Source organism: Pollachius pollachius, assembly GCF_949987615.1.
Source record: "Pollachius pollachius genome assembly, chromosome: 10".
NCBI lineage: Eukaryota > Metazoa > Chordata > Actinopteri > Gadiformes > Gadidae > Pollachius > Pollachius pollachius.
In genome coordinates this window covers 10202148-10219647 of record NC_136943.1, presented here as the reverse complement: position 1 = coordinate 10219647, position 17500 = coordinate 10202148, and the positions used below count along the sequence as shown (strand labels likewise).

The window sequence follows — 17500 nt, the reverse complement described above, 5'->3', positions numbered from 1 at the left end:
TACACCTATCTCCTCTCCTCTCTCCACTCCACTCCTCTCCTCCTCTCCTCTCTCTCTCCTCTCCACTCCTCTCCCTCCCTCCTCCCTCCTCTCCTCTCTCTCCTCCTCTCCACTTCTCTCCCTCCTCCCTCCTCTCCTCTCTCTCCTCCTCTCCACTTCTCTCCCTCCTCTCCACTTCTCCCAACCTCTTTTCTCTCCTCCTCTGCCCTCCACTCTCTCTCTCTCCTCTCAACTTCTCTCTTCTCCCCTCCACTAAAATGATCCCCTCTCTACTTCTCTCTCCCCTCTCCTCTCCCAACACCTGTCCTCCCCCTTTCCTCCCCTCTGCTCTCTCCTCTCCTATCCTGCGCCCATTCCTCTTCCTCAACTTCATTTCTTCTTAATATATCCCTCTCCCTTTTTTCCCCTCCATTCCATTCATTTCTCCTCTCCTTTGCATACTGCTGTGAGAGAAAATGCATGATTTATGAAGCTCTATTTTTACCAGTTACTGAGCAAGAAGAGAGGGAGATATAGAGATAGAGCGAGGGAGAGAGGGGAAGGTAGGGAGACAAAGAGATGAGGGAGAGAGAGAGAGGGGGGGAGGTACAGATAGAAGCAGAGGTGTATGAAGAGGGTTTGAAGGTAGAGCCCGGAGGCACTGACGGACTAAGGAGACCAGACATGCGTCAACGGCAGAACCCTCCAGCTAAAGTGAAGACAGGAAATAGAATGGGACAGAAATATGATGAGGAGGAAGAGGAGGAGGAGGAGGAGGAGGAGGAGGAGGAGAGAGAGACTGGAGGGGAATCAGTTGCAACCATGTGTCCAACCCCTCTTACTCTCTGAGTTTGAACACCGGTCATTAATCTGTTTTGTGCATTCATTGTTGTGTGTGTGTGTGTGTGTGTGTGTGTGTGTGTGTGTGTGTGTGTGTGTGTGTGTGTGTGTGTGTGTGTGTGTGTGTGTGTGTGTGTGTGTGTGTGTGCGTGTGTGTGTGTGTGTCTGTTACAGAAAACTTGTTGTTATCGCACACCATCAAAGCTTTGGCTGACCAAACAGCCACATAATTGTGCATTTGGCTACAAAACAAGAACAGCTGTATAAATGTTTTCTATTTAGAAATTTCTCAGTGTTCACTTATCAGTTATTCAGCTTTGTCAGGATTGTCACTGTGCTGACATCATTAACTATTTTAACTTCAATAATAGTTGTATAGACTAGGTTATTTATTTATTGACATTCAATTTGAGACGGGTGCATATGCTCAATATTAAACCAAAACATATTATAACATATAGTTTATGTTCAAGTATTTCAAATAAAAAATTGTTTTAGGTATCCCTACTTAGATGATCAATATCCTTGAAACTTTGTATTTTTCATACATTTGATCACTTTCAATTAAGATTTAATTTATTGACTTTAATTCATTAAATTTAGAAAGTCTCCAGCTAATCATAGTATTAGATAATGTAATAGAATAGAATAACATGGAATTATCATGTTTATATCAAAAGATTATGTCAAAAACCTCAAACAAGGAACATTTTGAGAAAAACTTGGTTAGTGAATTAATGTTCAAGACGCACATTTTTCTTTGTGCCATGTAAATATTGATTATGTAGAAATGAAAACGGCCAATTAGAAAATAACATCACAAATCTCATTAAAGAAATGATAATAGTGGATTATCCAGTGAATAGGGATGAGATGAGTGATATGCTGAGACGCAGCAAACAGAGAAATTAAAACGCGTTCTCGGAGACAACACAATTATTTTAATACCTTCCCGTCCTCCGTCAGAGACCTCTTCCCTTCCTCCATAGACCTGTAAAAATAATTGCTTATGCAGATGATTATTTAATCCGTCTCTAAAAACGCGCACAACAACAACATCAAATATAAGCTCGAAAAGTTTCTCACAGTGTGAAATAGATTGCAATCCTGTTGTTTTCCACAGATTGCAAAGGGAAGCTTTGGGCTATGAAGTGTCTTCTCCTCTGCTACAAGTTTGTCTATAATGACATTAGCATCACTCTGATGAACGCATATTTAAACCAAACTTGTCTTGACGTATTGGTTGGATCTGCAGTGCCGTTCCCCTCGTTTCCAGATAGATCCAGCGGGCGTTGGTATACAGGGGTCCTAAATGGAAGTTCCTGTCGCTAGCTGTGAGATGTTTACTTTGTCATTTTGTTAACGTGAACTGAAGCCAAAGTGGAGCCGCGGGGCCACGGCAACCCACTGATGTGAGAACTAAGAGAGCAGTAGATTGTGTAGGGTCGACGGCAGCTGCACACCTGGCTGTGAGTGCTGGGTGTAAACAGTATGGATAACGAAACACGACTGCACTTAGTGGGGGACACATGCTTTGAGTTTAAAACTGTGATTATTTATTCACTGTAGGTGGTGGGGGGGGTCCTTTTTTGTAATTTCCTTCAATAGATTCACGTACCTTTATTTAAACAGCATATTTAAACATTTTAGACGTTTTGACATTGTTTGTACTTGAAGATACACACAGTACATGTATGAGTAGTCGATACAATTCCATACACAGGACTGGTATTTATTGAATTATTCCTTTTATTTGATGACATTGTGCCGAATATTAAAATCACATAAAAAACTAAATATAACATTGCATAATTCATAATTATATAGAGCGAATGAACAGTGCAATAGTTTTTTGGGCTGAACTGGAAAAAATATGTACTAAAAAAAGAGCTTATATTGTTATTACATCAATATTTTTCATTTATTTAATCATCACAATATCAACAACCTTAGGATATCAGGATATTATTGGAACGCCATATCTCTGAGTGAGGGTTGTTGCTCTAGTCTTCCATCTGAGTTCCCTCTCCCCTGGCGCTCCCACCACAGTATGACCAGACCACTTCCACCAAACACATTCACTTCTGACCTCACACACACATCAAAACACTATGACATATCCAAGTAGGCCAGCAAACTGACCTTCTTCGGAGCGGTTTTCCAGTGGATTTGTTAAGGTGTTCTGCTGTACGGCTTCTTGATACTGATAAGAAAGCATGGTGTTATCATACAGTCGCCTCTGGTGATATGAAGGGATATTGTGACAAAATGTTGGCACTTCGTGGCATGGAACCTGATATGTATAGGTTTGTGAGTAAGCGTGTGTTACTATGCGTGTGTGTGTGTGTCTGAGTTGCTCGCTGCTTTGCATCTGCGTATATATGCGTGCAAGTTTAAGTGTGTATCTGCATGCAAGTGTATGTGAGTCTGCATGTGTTTGTGTGTGTCTTAGTGACATTGCATGCAGACATGTGATGTGATGCGTGCATGTGTCTGAGTGTGTGTGTGTGACTCTCTTCTTGCCGGTGTGTATCTGCGTGCATGTGGGTGTGGTTGGGACTCTGCATGCATGCATGTGTGTGTGACTCAGTTTGCATCCGTGTGTGTGTGTGTGTGTGTGACTCAGTGTGCATGCATGTGTGTGTGACTCAGTTTGCATCCGTGTGTGTGTGTGTGTGTGTGTGTGTGTGTGTGACTCAGTGTGCGCATGTGTGCTTGCATGTGTGCGTGCATGTGTGAGTGCGTGTGTCTGTGTGTGTGACACAGTCTGGGCATGTGTCCTGTGCGCCGCAGCCTGTCAGGTCCTGCTCCCCGGTGAGACGGGCTGCTCGGAGCAGATAAAAGCGCTGGGGTACTTCCAGCGCTGGGCCGCCGCGGCAGGGTTTATGCACTCCCTCTCTCCTGGTTGGCTGCCTTCGACCAGCCCTGGGTGATATTAATACCCGGCTAATGAGCCCCTTCCTTGAAGTTCCGGAAACAAACCACGGGGGGTGTTGGAGGGCTGCCTTGCTGAATCAGTCCCCCCCACCCCGTTTCCCCGTCCCCTCCCTATGGCTTCCCGCAACTCCCAAACAAAGAGAGGAATATCGCTCCAATCACATTAATCATGGCCTGCAGGGAGGCCTGCCTGCCCCGGGCGGCGGAGGAGAAGTGCAGGGTTTGATTCTGGGAGGACGGAGAGGGAGAGGAGCTAATAGAGGCGGTGGCCCTTGACTCCGTCATCTGTGTGTTTTTTGGACTGTGTTAAGGCTGTGTGTGTGTTGGGCTGTGTGTGTGTGTGTGTGTGTGTGTGTGTGTGTGTGTGTGTGTGTGTGTGTGTGTGTGTGTGTGTGTGTGTGTGCGTGTGTTTTGGCTGTGTGTGGGCGAGTGTGGGCGTGTGTGTGTATTGCACTTTGTGTGTGTTTAGACTATTTATGTGTGTTTAGGAAGTGTGTGTGCGTGTGTATTTGGCCTGTATGTGTGTTTGGAATATGTGTATGCGTATTTGGGCTGTGCGTGTTAGTGTGAGTGTTTGTGTTTTCTGTACAACACAGTGGGGAGACATTAGTGCGTATGGATGGTCAGGGGATTCTGGGTATAAGCTAATGCCTGGCACAGGAGCACTTCAGCCATCTGCGGCTATCAGAGCCTCAAATTTGTGTGTGTGTGTGTGTTATTGCGCATGATAACGTCTTTTGTGTGTGTGTGTGTGTGTGTTTGTGTATGTGTGTGTGTGTGTGTGTGTGTGTGTGTGTGTGTGTGTGTGTGTGTGTGTATGTGTGTGTGATTTGTACTGAGTACACCCTCCCTGGCACCAAGCAGGTCCTTGTGCAGCGAGGCTGTAGTATTGATCAACAGTGATGACTATATGTTTCAGCTCATAAGCATTTCAGTGTGTCAGCATGTGCACAGGAAGTGTGCGTGTGTGTGTGTGTGTGTGTTTGTGTGTGCGTGCAGCCTGCTGCTTTACCAGTGAGTGCAGGATGAAGGAGGACATGTTTATCATGGTAATGAGCTGACGCACATTTTGTTTACATCAGTAATGAATCAAAGTGACTCATTTACTCTTGTTTAGAGGTGACATGATGTGGAGGCATATGTGTGTGAGCGAGAAGGGAAGACGCTGAGAAGCTTATGTGTGTGTTTGTGTTTGTCTGTATGTGTGTGTGTTCACACAAGCATCTTCCTGTACCTGTGTTTGTGTGTGTGTGTGTGTGTGTGTGTGTGTGTGTGCGCGCGCATGCATCTGTGTATGCGCTCGCGTGCGTCTACATGCTGTGTACGTGTGTGTTCATGTGTAGCATAAACACTGTGTATGTGTCCCCCAGCCACCGGATAAAGATGTCCACCCCCTCTATCAGTCCCTATCAGTATTCTTGTGAAAGCGGCGCCGTCCTATTCACTTAAGGGGAGCTGGGCACAATTAGCTGTTAACATTACAAGGCAGAATTAAGTCCCGGGCTAGAATCCCCTGGGGAAATTAACCCACCAGCAAATCATTAAACTGCAAGCTAAACATGAACTGCCATTTGCATTTTTATTGCACCTGAAAAGAATGTGCCAGCTCCATTATCTGCCAGAGACACAGCGGGTCTTCTTATTTATTATTGTGGTGTCGTCCCGCGTGGGGAACACAATGGCGTTTAGCCGCGGTGAGGAGAGGAGAGTGAAAACCAGGACACTCGTTTCTCCACGCAGACGCTTTCCGGAAGGGGTTATGATAACGTATTCCAAGGCGACAGTGTCGTCTGGCGAGGGGGACACAATGGCTTGTTTGTTATGCAAATCCCTCTTTAGTATTTTAGTTTATTTCTCCCCAAAAATAAACATGCTGAGGCGGGTGACAATTTGTAGCGGGCGGGTGGGGGTCGGTTGGGGGGGGGGGGGGGGAGACAGTGAGCTGAGAGCTGTTGACAGGTTCTTACAGGTTCTGTATTTGTTCTGTGGAGTACTTTCTACTTAAGGTGCCGGGATAAGCACGACGAGACACAACTCAGAACAACAGTCGTGTGGCATGAGAGCGAAGGGGGCCCTGATGGGAGGGGAAGTGGTTGCTAGTGGTTTGACTCCCACTCACAAGGATCTCCATTCCAACCACCGACAAATCCTGCTCCTTTGTGACACGAATCTGGAAAAAATGAAGTTGCTCTTCATAAAAGCCCGTTCTCACTTTCTTACTCTCGTTCTCTCCCCCCCCTCCTCTCCCCTCTCCTCCTCTAGGTGGGTGGCATCTGTGGCAGCACCCCCAAGCGGGCCGCTCGCTCTGCCCCGGCCCCTCTTGCCCCGCCGGTGGTCCGCAGAACCACCCTGGCCCTCCCCGACCCCGACGAGACCCTCGCCGGACTCCGCAGGTCAGTTCCCCGCCTGGCTGGAGGGCTGGTGGCTGGTGCTCTCTTCTATTCCACCGACGGGTGCGGCTAGGCCCGGTACGATAAGGTCCGGTAGTGTAGGTGCATTATGGCTCGCGTTTCCACTGCCGACAGTATCCTTATGGTAGGGCGGGGTTTAAGCCGGATGGCGATAGTCGCGGCAGCTGCGTACGAATCGTGACCACATAGCAAGTCGACAGAGTGTAGCCCGCTAATAAATCCAATGAAACGAAGGACGCACATTTTCCTCAATAAACAAAGCTTTCGCCGTTGTCCAGAAATACCTTACGGGGTACTGTGTTTGTTTGTTATTATCCCCCTGTCGCACAGAAGTTAGGATTCATTCGACCAATCAACGGACGGCGTGTGTAGCTCGAACTTGTCGAACTTTCACACCGCTAGGTAACCCAACGGAGGAGTATTAATCACGGCTAAGTCTGGACCCCGCCCACTTTTGGCGGTGGAAACGTGAACCGTTCCGCACCTATACCTATTCACAAACCGAACCGCACCCGCCGGGGGAAACGCGCCATTACAGTACTCTGTCGTTGTTTGAACGTCCAAACAGTCCCCACTCACAGCCCCGGTAACGAAGGGCGACAGACGGGGGCAGAGAGACTGATATTCCCTCTTTGTGGTCGCTGCCAGTGGTGCCAGTGCCTTTGACACCCGCTAGGCAGTAACAGGCTTAAATGAGCAGATTGATCATTGCCAGCAGGGGCCTCTGGCCAGGGCTGCACAGGGGCTAGATTAATGTCAATTAGGAGCCCAGGCGCTTCGTCCAGCCCAGTCCTCTACTTATTCTGCCCCTCTCCCGGTCACCCCGGGAGTCTCATTTTCCACATTCACCCATTATAGTCTTTAATACTCCCCTCTCATTTAAACGGCCGGGACGTTGACGCCTCTCTCTCTCTCTATTGGTCTCTCTCTCTCTCTCTCTCTCTCTCTCTCTCTCTCTCTCTCTCCCCTCTTCCTTGGCCAGGAGTGGAGACTGAGAAGGATAAGGCTCTCTCTCTGTCTCTATTGATCTCTCCTCTTCTGTGTGTCTCTCTCTCGCTTTAAAACAATTAGTCTTTCTTCCCAGTCCCCTGCTGACCAGTAAGAGGAGCAGATTAACATAATTATTGAAGTCTCTCTCTCTCTCTCTCTCTCTCTCTCTCTCCCTCCCTCCCTCCCTCTCTCTCTCTCTTTACCATAGGGAGTTCATCTCCAGCCTGCGGGGGTTTGGCTTCTTCTACAGTGACCTGGGGGAGGCGCTGTGTAGCCGCGAGCCTGCTCCTGGCAACCACTCCCTCTGCTGGAACGGACAGGAAATGACAGACAGGTAATCTCCAGCTGATTAACGTCTTCATTGATTGGACAGGACTCCATCACTGATTGAGGGAGATAGCTACTGCAGCTTGATCAGTGTGTCGGCGTGAAGACTTTGGGCACCTCTGGTTGAGTGAATTTATTCTTCGTCATATTGGCATTTCTTTATTAGAGTACTGCCAGGAGTGTGTTGAAGTGGAATGAAGGTCAGCTTTACACAGTTTTCTCTCTCTCTCTCTCTCTCTCTCTCTCTCTCTCTCTCTCTCCCTTCCTCAGTGCTCTCTTTGCACTCTCTCCCTTGCTTTATGAGGACCAGTGTAAATCTTGACATAAGCCATACAGGGTGTTATTAACGTCGTCTTCCTACCCTGCTCAGTTAATTGCCGCTTCGATCACCCCCTCTTTCCTCATGTGTCTGGCCGAACCTAATTTGGATTTCACAGTATTTCAAACGCTGACCTCCCCCCTCTCCCGCCCATCCCCTCCAACCTTCCACTCTCATCCGGACTCGCATGCAATTTAGCTTACATAGTGCGTTTGGGTTCACTTCCACCCGTGGAAAAGGTGCATTGATTCAAATCAAAGGCGTAGACACCACACTTTTAGTCCTCTTAGAGGAAGTGAGAAAGTTTGTATTTGATCTCTCCAGTCGTCACACAACGTCTCCCTGAATTTGTAGAGTTTATGGTAGAGAAGCCAGAAAATATCCCCAGTGTGTGTGTGTGTGTGTGAGAGTACGTGTGTTGGAGCAGGAGACAGCTTGGCCAGAGGGTAGGGCGATCCTGTGTGTTGATCAGCGGGCAGATCGCACCGTGTGATAGGTGGAGGTTGGCTGGGTTGGGAGTTGGCACCCGCAGGAGGAAGAGGGACAGAGGAGGACATGAGTCAGGAGGTCACCACGTCAACAGAGAGGTCATATATATACGCCTGCCGTTTGGTAGGCGCTTTTATCCTAAGCGTCTTCCATGCGTACATTCGTAGCAGTGACGCCCCCCGTGGGAATCAAACCTCTAACAGTAGTAGTGTTACTGCGATGTTCTTCAAGTCAAGTAGAGCTATGCAGGATCTGAATCGTAGACCTTGCATCGAGTTTGATCTTGATCATCTAAAGTGCGTTGGGACTTGGGGAGAGATGGTAAAGCTTTTTGTGGAGAGAAGGTGATAGCATGGAAAGGACGCAGTGTTATGGTTGTCTTGAAAGGCAGACATCATTAGGCAACACCGTGGATCGCAAACAGCCCAACATTAAACGTTAAAGTTTTTCCATTAATGCACACACTTCCGCTTTCTACCTTCTATGCTACTTGTTAGGAGAGTGTAGTTGTGTTTGTCTAATTAAGACAATTCATTGTAAAGTGCTTTGGATTAAAGTTTCTACTCACTGATTTAATAGTAGTAACAATCTCCATATTGTGTGTGAAATAAATAAGGTGCTAAAACAAATGAGCAGATGGAGGAAAAATCGATCAAAGGACACCAATACAAACAGTATGAACACTCAGATCCTGGTGCCTTACTGCATGTGACATACGCGTGCACACCAGTATCGCACCAGATTGCGCCTTCCATCAAGGTGACACCAGGAGCTCCAACTCAATATGGGGTTAACGAGAAAAAGCTAAAGAAAACCTCTGCCTCTTCATTCTGCCGGGGCCCATCTCGATGGGTTCCCCGTCCCAATCCCCACCCCCCTTTCCCCTGAAACCCACAGAGAGCCAGAATCAAACTTAACAAGCAACCTGTTGACTGACTGAATCAGACATGAAAATAACGAACATAGTTAAATTGAATGCATAGAGAGAGAGTTCACTGGGCTAAGCTTGATGAAGAGTTGAGGAAACAAAGCGCTTGTGGTGAACAGCCGGTGTCCTGAGTGTTTGAGGATCTCAGCGGCTGGTTGCATCCAGCCAGGTAAATAATGAGTGAGTCTGGGCCCACAGACATTCGTCACTGGGAAACCGTAGCCCCTCACTGGCCCTTATCGCGAGGTAGGATCTCTCCAGCCCCAGCTCTGCTGGCCCAACCCATATTTCCTGCGCTAAATGATTCTGGGCTGTCCCCGTTATTAATGAGATAATTAAACAGCGAATGGGGGTTGGATCATGGCTAATAAAAATAATAAATAACTGTGGAAGCGTTATTTGAGTTTAATGAAAAGTCAGACTGAGCAGCCAAGGAGAGTCTGATGAATGTACCTGGCTGGAGAGAGGTGCGACTTGTTAGTGCTTTGTGTGTGTGTGCGTGTGTGTGTGTGTGTGTGTGTGTGTGAGTACATGAACATGCATGTGCTTGCGTGTGTGTATAGGTGCATGAGGTTGTTTCGAATGGTGTAGAAAATGTGAGAGTGCAGTCATTCATGAGTGTGTGTGTGTGTCTGTTTGTGTGCGCGCAGGCGTAGTATATTGGAGGTCATCAGGTGTATGCAGTGGGTAGCAGGGAGAATGGCTATGACCTCATGCTTTGCCTCACCTGCCAAAGGGCATGCAGAGTCATGCAGAGGTGTGTGTGCACGGACTTTGGTCTCGCTCTTTGGTTACCTTCCTCCTGGGCTCCGACCGCTGGCCCTTTGTCCTCCATATCTAAACACTCGCTGCCTTGTAGCAGCTAGCTGTCAGCTGTAGATAGGACCTTAAACAGTCATAAATCACCCACCAATCAACGAAACCAGCTTGAAGTCATCGAAAAGAAACATGCCTTTGAACTGGTTTTACAGACTTTTTGAGCCCCCCGTGGCCGTTTCCTTTAAATATCAACCTCAACATGAGGCTCTGTCCGGAATTATGTTCCCTGTCACATTGGGGTGACATAGAAATACCTTTAAAGAGTTGGTTCTTATGACCAAACAGAAGTAGACGGCAGCCATTGTCCAGAGCAGAGGATATTGTACCTCCAGACGTGTTTTTTCCTGCACACAAAAGGAGCCAGCCCTCAACGTATTTGACTGCCCCAGCCTGTGGACATACAAGGGCATGGACACCCAGCATTGACTCAGCTGCATTACTTAAGAATAGTAACAGTAGCACGTATGAACCTGCATGACAGCTACTCTCCCCCACACACATAGATAAACACACCGCCCCACACCCCCCAACCCCATCCCTCACTCCCAAGGTTTCACCAGGACCCACACCAGTTTATGTGGTCTTTATGTGTGTCATACAATACTTCATTCCCACATTTTTAAAGAGAGCACTGACTTTAATGTAGACATGAATCAGGATCATTCACTTTTTGCACTCTATAGGGGAGCCATATTTTTTCTTTATTTATAGCATGGTTAATAAGAACAGACGAAACAGTCGTGTGGTTACATATTTTGTGTTCTTGGTTTGAAGTTTAAAAGGCGTGAAAAAAAGGTCAAAGCCTGTTAAGGTGGGAACTGTTTCTACCGTACTCGGAAACCCAACTAAAAGTTCCTATTCTCAACACTAGAGGGTAATAATAGCTCATTTATAATCACAGAGTCCTACCAGCTCATTTTAAACCGGAGAAGCCTACCTGCTGTTTACGGAGTCACAAATCACACTCATTCAGCCCACCGTGCAATTAGCATGTTTGTGTTTGACTTCCTTGAAGCCGGTGCGGCCGGTGCTTAAGAACACCGCCAACAGCAACAAAGTGTTTTCACCTTAACGTCTCCTTCCCTCCTACACCAGGTTCCCGGCTCCAGGCCTGAAGCGGACCAACTCTCAAGGCTCTGAGTCCAGGAGCAACAAGGTCCCAGAGCCCATCATAAGCCAGATCATCGACAAACTCAAACACATCAACCAGGTGGGCTGCCTGCACCTTGTGCGTCTGCCTCAGTTTGTCTGTGTGTGTTATTGCTCGTGTGTTTTCAAATGTTCTCGGCCTGCGTCATAGTGTGTGTGTGTGTGTGTGTGTGTGTGTGTCTGTGTGTGTGTGTGTGTGTGTGTGTGTGTGTTTGTGTGTGTGTGTGTGTCCATTTCTGTGTGTATGTGGTTGGGGGTGTGCGTGTGGGTGTGTGTGTGTGTGTGTGTTCGTGTCCGTATGAATTAGTGTGTCTGTTTCTGTGTGTGTGTGTGTGTGTGTGTGTGTGTGTGTGTGTACAGGTATGTCACAACACCCCTGATACAGAAGCCGTGTTGTTGGTAGACCTGTGTGTGGCCCTTTTCCACTGTGCAGCCTTTCCAACACTGAGCCCGCCTATGGGGTAGCACGATGCTGTGGGGCTCTTTAAACCCAGCCAGGTAGCTGGGTTCCCAGGGGCCCCTCTCTTCTCTGTGGGGTCCAGCTAACGAGGGCCACGGAGCCACTGCTCCACAGAGCCTGTCTTGTTGCCCCCTGAACGATGCACTAATTCAAGTCGACGGGAGACTTCTTCAATGGGCTTCTCTGGATGTCTTTCCGAGGCGGGATAATGTGGCCGTATGTCCACTCTTTAGCCCTTCAGCGGACACAGTTCTGCTCAGCCATGATGTTAATGAGGCGGCAGAGCCCTGCTAGTCAGGGGACGCCTGCAGCTGAGACTGTGGACATTGGGGTTCCAAAGCCGACTGGGATTCAATCACTCTAACAACTACCAGGATATCCTGCCAAGAACTGAATTGGCACTAAAGTTTGGCAGTATGATAACGAAATCAAAATATACACATTGTACATTTTAAACACAGATTGCTGTCAATGTCGTCGGCCGTATGTGTTTTTCTCGTGGTGATTCACGTACGCCGTACGATTTCTTTACCGTGTTAAAAGTTCTGATGATGGATCGGCCCGCACACTGAGATTCCCCACTGAACATCCAGCTGCTGGCGAGTCATATGTCTCCATAGAAACCAACGTTGGGAGAACGTTTTTGGCTACGGCGTGAGGTGATTCAGATGACATCTCGTGACGCGGAGCAAACTGTTTTTCTTTTGCTTCCTCATCCGTTCGCTGGTCTTGTTCATCAACACATGTTGAGTTGCGTGTGAAAAGAGGAGACTTTTCCATTGCTCAGCTTTTATGTGTGTAAGGCTGATGTGTTTCTGTGTGTGTCTGTGTGTGTGTCTCCGATCCAGAACGTACAGCAGGGGAAAAACTTGACACAGTTATTGATTGGCCGTTACAGTGTGTATGCAATGGGTGTGTGTGTGTGTGTGTGTGTGTGTGTGTGTGTGTGTGTGAGTTAAGCATACAGTACCAGAGTCCTGTCTTAGTGCATTACACTCCCCTTTCCTCCCTCCCTATTCAAACAATCTATGGAGGGGGGGGGGGAGGTATTTAAGGAGACAGTGTTGGTCTCCACCAACACTGTGCTGTTTTACCACCACCATGTTTTAGAGAAAATATGAGTATGTGCTCTGTAATTTTCCCAATTACATTTTGCTGTATTACCTCATGCATGCGTCGTCCTGTTGAAGGCTGGGGGGGGGGGGGGGGGTGGTGTTACAGGACCCCCACCCACCTCCCTTCCCTCCCTCCCGCCCTCCCTCCCTCCAACTTCTCCCTCCTTTCTTTTCCCAAAGTCATTCTTCCCACATGTAATTTGTCCCAGAAATGTTTTTGTTAGACGCTAGCTTGGAAAGAAACACAAGGCCCATACAGGGTTTATCTTACACACACACACACACACACACACACACACACACACACACACACACACACACACACACACACACACACACACACACACACACTCGCTCGCTCACTCTTGCTCTCTCTCTCGCACTCTCTCTCGCTCGCTCTCTCTCTAATGTAGGCTAATGCAATAAAGCGTTCAAAACGTACATGGACAGAGAAACAAACAACATACCATGGTGATTAGCAGCAGAGCTACTTCCATGTAAATTCCTCATGTTAGTGTATGAATGTTTCCCAGAGATATGTCAAATAGGAGGGCGATAGCTAGCTCTATATTTAGAGGCCAGAGTCAAAGTATTTAAATAAATCCATTTATGTAGATTGTTGAGAATTTAGAAAACGCATTAATGAATGTCCGTACGTTTATCATAAGGACCCCCTTGGCCAGATGTCTTGACATCCAGCTGGTTTTTTTAATATCCCCCTTATTTCAATCTTTTTGTGCGTGTGTGTGGTTGTCTGTGTCTGCACATACGTGTGTGTGTGTGTGTCTGCACATGTGTGTGGGTGTGTGTGTGTGTGTGTGTGTGTGTGTGTGTGTGTGTGGTATGAGATGCTCATATTCAGATGAATCGGTCATTGTGAAGCCATGCACTGTGGTGACATATATTTATGTCCGTTTTTAAAGAAGAATATATCCACGGCCTGCAAACAAACGAGTCTGCTTCAGTATTTACCCTGCACAATTAGCCTGCATATACGACAGACCATAATAATCCCCCAAACACACAATAGACACGATCCTCCGGCAAGCGCAGTTGTGTTGGAACGGAGGCCTGCTCTCTGATCTCCACTTCAATAGGCTGGAACAACATCTGATCAAAGTGTGGCGGCACTATTCGCCATGTTTCATGCGTAGTAAATTGTTCTCATAACAATCTCTATGTTTTCTGGAACAGACGTCGGAACAACAAAAGAGAAACATCGTTGTTTGTCAAAAAAGAGAAAAAAAAGTTTGCCTCTGATAGTGATTGTGTTTATCTTTATATCTGGATGGATATGTATGATGAGAAACAGGAATGATGGACGATATGTGTTGAAGTGTTACGTTTGATTCTCATGACTATTTGTTGGCAGATGTTTCTGTTCTGACTTCCGAAAGTTCGGCTTACATTGCCGATACAATTTTACTTACCCTAACCATACAAGTATAAATATAATGATGGAATTGACACTATACTGTGTTGTTTTCCATGTAAAAACACTCTCCAACGGTTTCAGGATGAATTGGACCAGGATGTAGAGGTTCAACTCTATCCTATGTTTTACCATTGTGGTGAAGCTCGCTGCATACATAACCTGTCAAATGCCCCCCTCTGTCAAGCCTCTGCTGAATGGCTAGGCCGTAAGTAAGCACTCTTGCCGCACTGGAAAAAGAAAAGTGGTGACGTATAGAGAGAAGGGTCGAAGGATGTAATCTACAAGTTCTCTGCCTCTCTCTTCCCGTCCGACCGACCACCAACTCTGGATCCCGCTCGGCCTCAACAACAGATATTGAACACCTGATAGCAGATAGAGCTAATCACTTGCATCTGCGGCCGAGTGTGTAGCTGTGTGTATTAGCGGTGTGTGTGCCTCAGCGTGGCCCGGCCAGCGTGCGGATGCTATTTGAATAGTGTAATGTTCCTGGACGTGTGCCAGCACGGTGCCACGATAGCTTACACGTCTGCGTCTTAGCCCCGATAACGCCTGCATGTTGCTTGCATGTTCTACGAAGTGTGGGATACAGTCCTCTGGGGCACCTTTTTTAACCAGCAACATATTTTCCATTTCGATGCGCATTACTCGCCTTTTTTGGCAAGACTCGTGAGCAACAATCTAATTTGTCATGTTTTGTCCAAACGACCAGAGACCCAAGTCCCGGCTGCTGCCGAGCGCTAATCCGTCCCAGCCCACTGTAAGCGAACTACGTCACGTCATTGAGAGGGCCTCTGGTTCCAGCTCTTGATGCTGCGCTATGGAAAGCAAGGCCCCCGCTCTCAAGAATTCACTTCCTTCCCCAACGTTAATCCCCCTTTCGATGTTTCATTCCTCCACTTCGTTAAGTGCTCCGTTATGACGGCCTTGTGAGACGCCTAGCTCGGCTTTGGGGGAAAACCTTTCATTCCTCATGTTGTCAGTGTTATCAGCGCTATCCCCCACCCCCCCCCAGACACTTATTCCCTGTGCCTCTGGGAAAACTACCCCCCCCTACAAAAATACAAAACAAAGACAAAAAACAATGCAAATCGTTCCTACCACCACATACATATGAACCGATAGTTTCTCACGCCCTGCTGAAGCTGCTGAGGTCATGGATTTCTTAGCAGCCAAGTATGCAGTGTATCGTGCCCTGTAAGCGGAAGAAGAGAAATTACTTTTATTCGACTCCTTTCCTTGTCTGGGGGATGACTGCCCACCCCCCCGGGACCCCTGGGACAGCTCTGCACATTGTTACGGCGGGCGGCTTGTTCCAGCGTGATGTATGTGATGTGTGCAGTAGGCTCTTTACATGCGCCTTTACCCAGAGGTGATGAATTGTTTCAGCATAGTTTTGTGGACCATATCGTCTCGGCGGTGTTGGGGGGCGGGGGGGGCAAGTATGGAGAAGATATTCCCTTACATAATGTATGTTGTTTTTCATTTGGAAAAGAATGTCCTCATCCAATGCCCTGTTTACGCTATCAGTGTTTGTAGTTTTAACCGGTTATCATAGCTCTGTAAATTGAATTAATACCGGACATATTTGGATGATCCCGCTCTTGTTTTCAGGGACATGGTTTATTTCTTTTCCGACATCTGGTTGACTTCCCAGGATATCGAGTTTCGCCTCCGAACGACTAATCTCACAGGAGACGCATGAACTAGTGGCGAAAATAGAGCAATTACGTGATTGGTCGTTGATTATACCTCGTTCCCTCTCATTTGTCAGAGCAGTTTGCCATTTGGAGGGTCAGAGCTCTGGGGACTGTTCTGATAGGCTCTTCCAGGTTACAGACACCCGTTGGTTTGGACGCATTCAAAAATGCGTGAAAGACGCGCTTTGTCAGGGGGAATAGGAAGCCGGGAATAACGTGGGGAGACCTCTGCACACGGTACAAGGGAAAAAACCTTCTTGTTGTACCGTGCTTAACACACCAGGGTCTCTCGTCATAAACGTCTCCACAGCGTTTTATTTCCCCCAAAGTTCTGCCATCGCTCCACCTCTCCTCCACCTCTCCTCCACCTCTCCTCCATCTGTCCTCCATCTCTCCTCCACTTCTCCTCCACCTCTCCTCCATCTCTCCTCCATCTCTCCTCCACCTCTCCTTCACCTCCTCCTCCCCCTCTTCTCCTCCTCTCTTCCACCTCTACTCCTCCTCTCCTCCTCGTCTCTTCCACCTCTCCTCCTCCTCTCCTCCACCTCTCCTCCACCTCTCCTCCACCTCTTCTCCTCCTCTCTTCCACCTCTCTTCCCACCTCTCCTCCACCTCTCCTTCACTCTCTCCTCCTCCTCTTCTCCTCCTCTCTTCCACCTCTCCTCCTCCTCTCCTCCTCCTCTCTTCCACCTCTCCTCCTCCTCTCCTCCACCTCTCCTCCACCTCTCCTCCTCCTCTTCTCCTCCTCTCTTCCACCTCTCCTCCACCTCTCCTCCACCTCTCCGCCACCTCTCCTTGGCTCGTTTGGCTCCACCGTGCCGCTGGCCGCCTCTCTCGCAGCCCGGCTGCGTTGAGTTGTGTGGGACAGACTGCAGCGCCACCACCCATAGCCCCCCACCCCTCACACGAGAGGGAGAGAGGGAGAAAGGGAGCCCTGCGCCTCTCCCCATAATTGAATCCAGAACCTGGGAAAATCCAGCAGGTAGGACAGGAATCCAGGGTGGAAAATAAACCAGAGCCCGAGCGCCACAAATTCCATCGTGCAGTCTCACTTCCTGCGAGGCCCACTGCCGCCATCAGAGGCCCCCGGGGCCGGTGTGCTCTCAACACCTCCTCCGCGTGCCCGCTCTCACTGGAACACGCACTAACATGCAACTTTAATATAGACTCACACACACACAGTCTTCACACACTCACACACACTCACACACACCCGGACGCCAAGCATTACGGTTTAGCCTTGGAACTTAGCGCTAGCATCATAACCGGAGCAGACACTTATATAGCCTTCCTGGGCGACGTAAAGTGCAACGCCACGTGTAGCCGTTAAATAAAGTCCAGGGCTGAGGTATCCGCTGGAAGATGCGAAGCGACACGGCTCGTGTTGCGCGTTGTAACGGCGCCCGGGGTACAAAACGGCGGACGCCCTTGGGGTTCTCACGACACTCCGGGGCCTCTGCTCCTCCAGTGGAGTGCGTCCACAGTCAGGCTAATGGACTCCATGGGTGTCAGGCCAGCTCCCGCTGCTTCGGTAAACTTGCGCTCCCTTACCCAGCCCTTATGTCTGCGCCTTTCAAAGACCTGGCCCTCGTTTGATGTTATGTA

General features: G+C 48.2%; 1 protein-coding gene across 1 annotated transcript in view; it reads left to right on the top strand.

Moving 5' to 3' along the window:
• gpc3 (glypican 3) overlaps positions 1-17500 on the top strand; it is a gene marked incomplete at both ends in the record, with an annotated part of 93814 nt that overhangs the window by 54682 nt on the left and 21632 nt on the right. The window contains 3 exons of the mRNA XM_079744340.1: positions 6019-6149; positions 7366-7491; positions 11135-11249. Coding sequence (XP_079600466.1) covers positions 6019-6149; positions 7366-7491; positions 11135-11249 — 372 coding nt within the window. The remainder of the gene's footprint in view (positions 1-6018; positions 6150-7365; positions 7492-11134; positions 11250-17500) is intronic.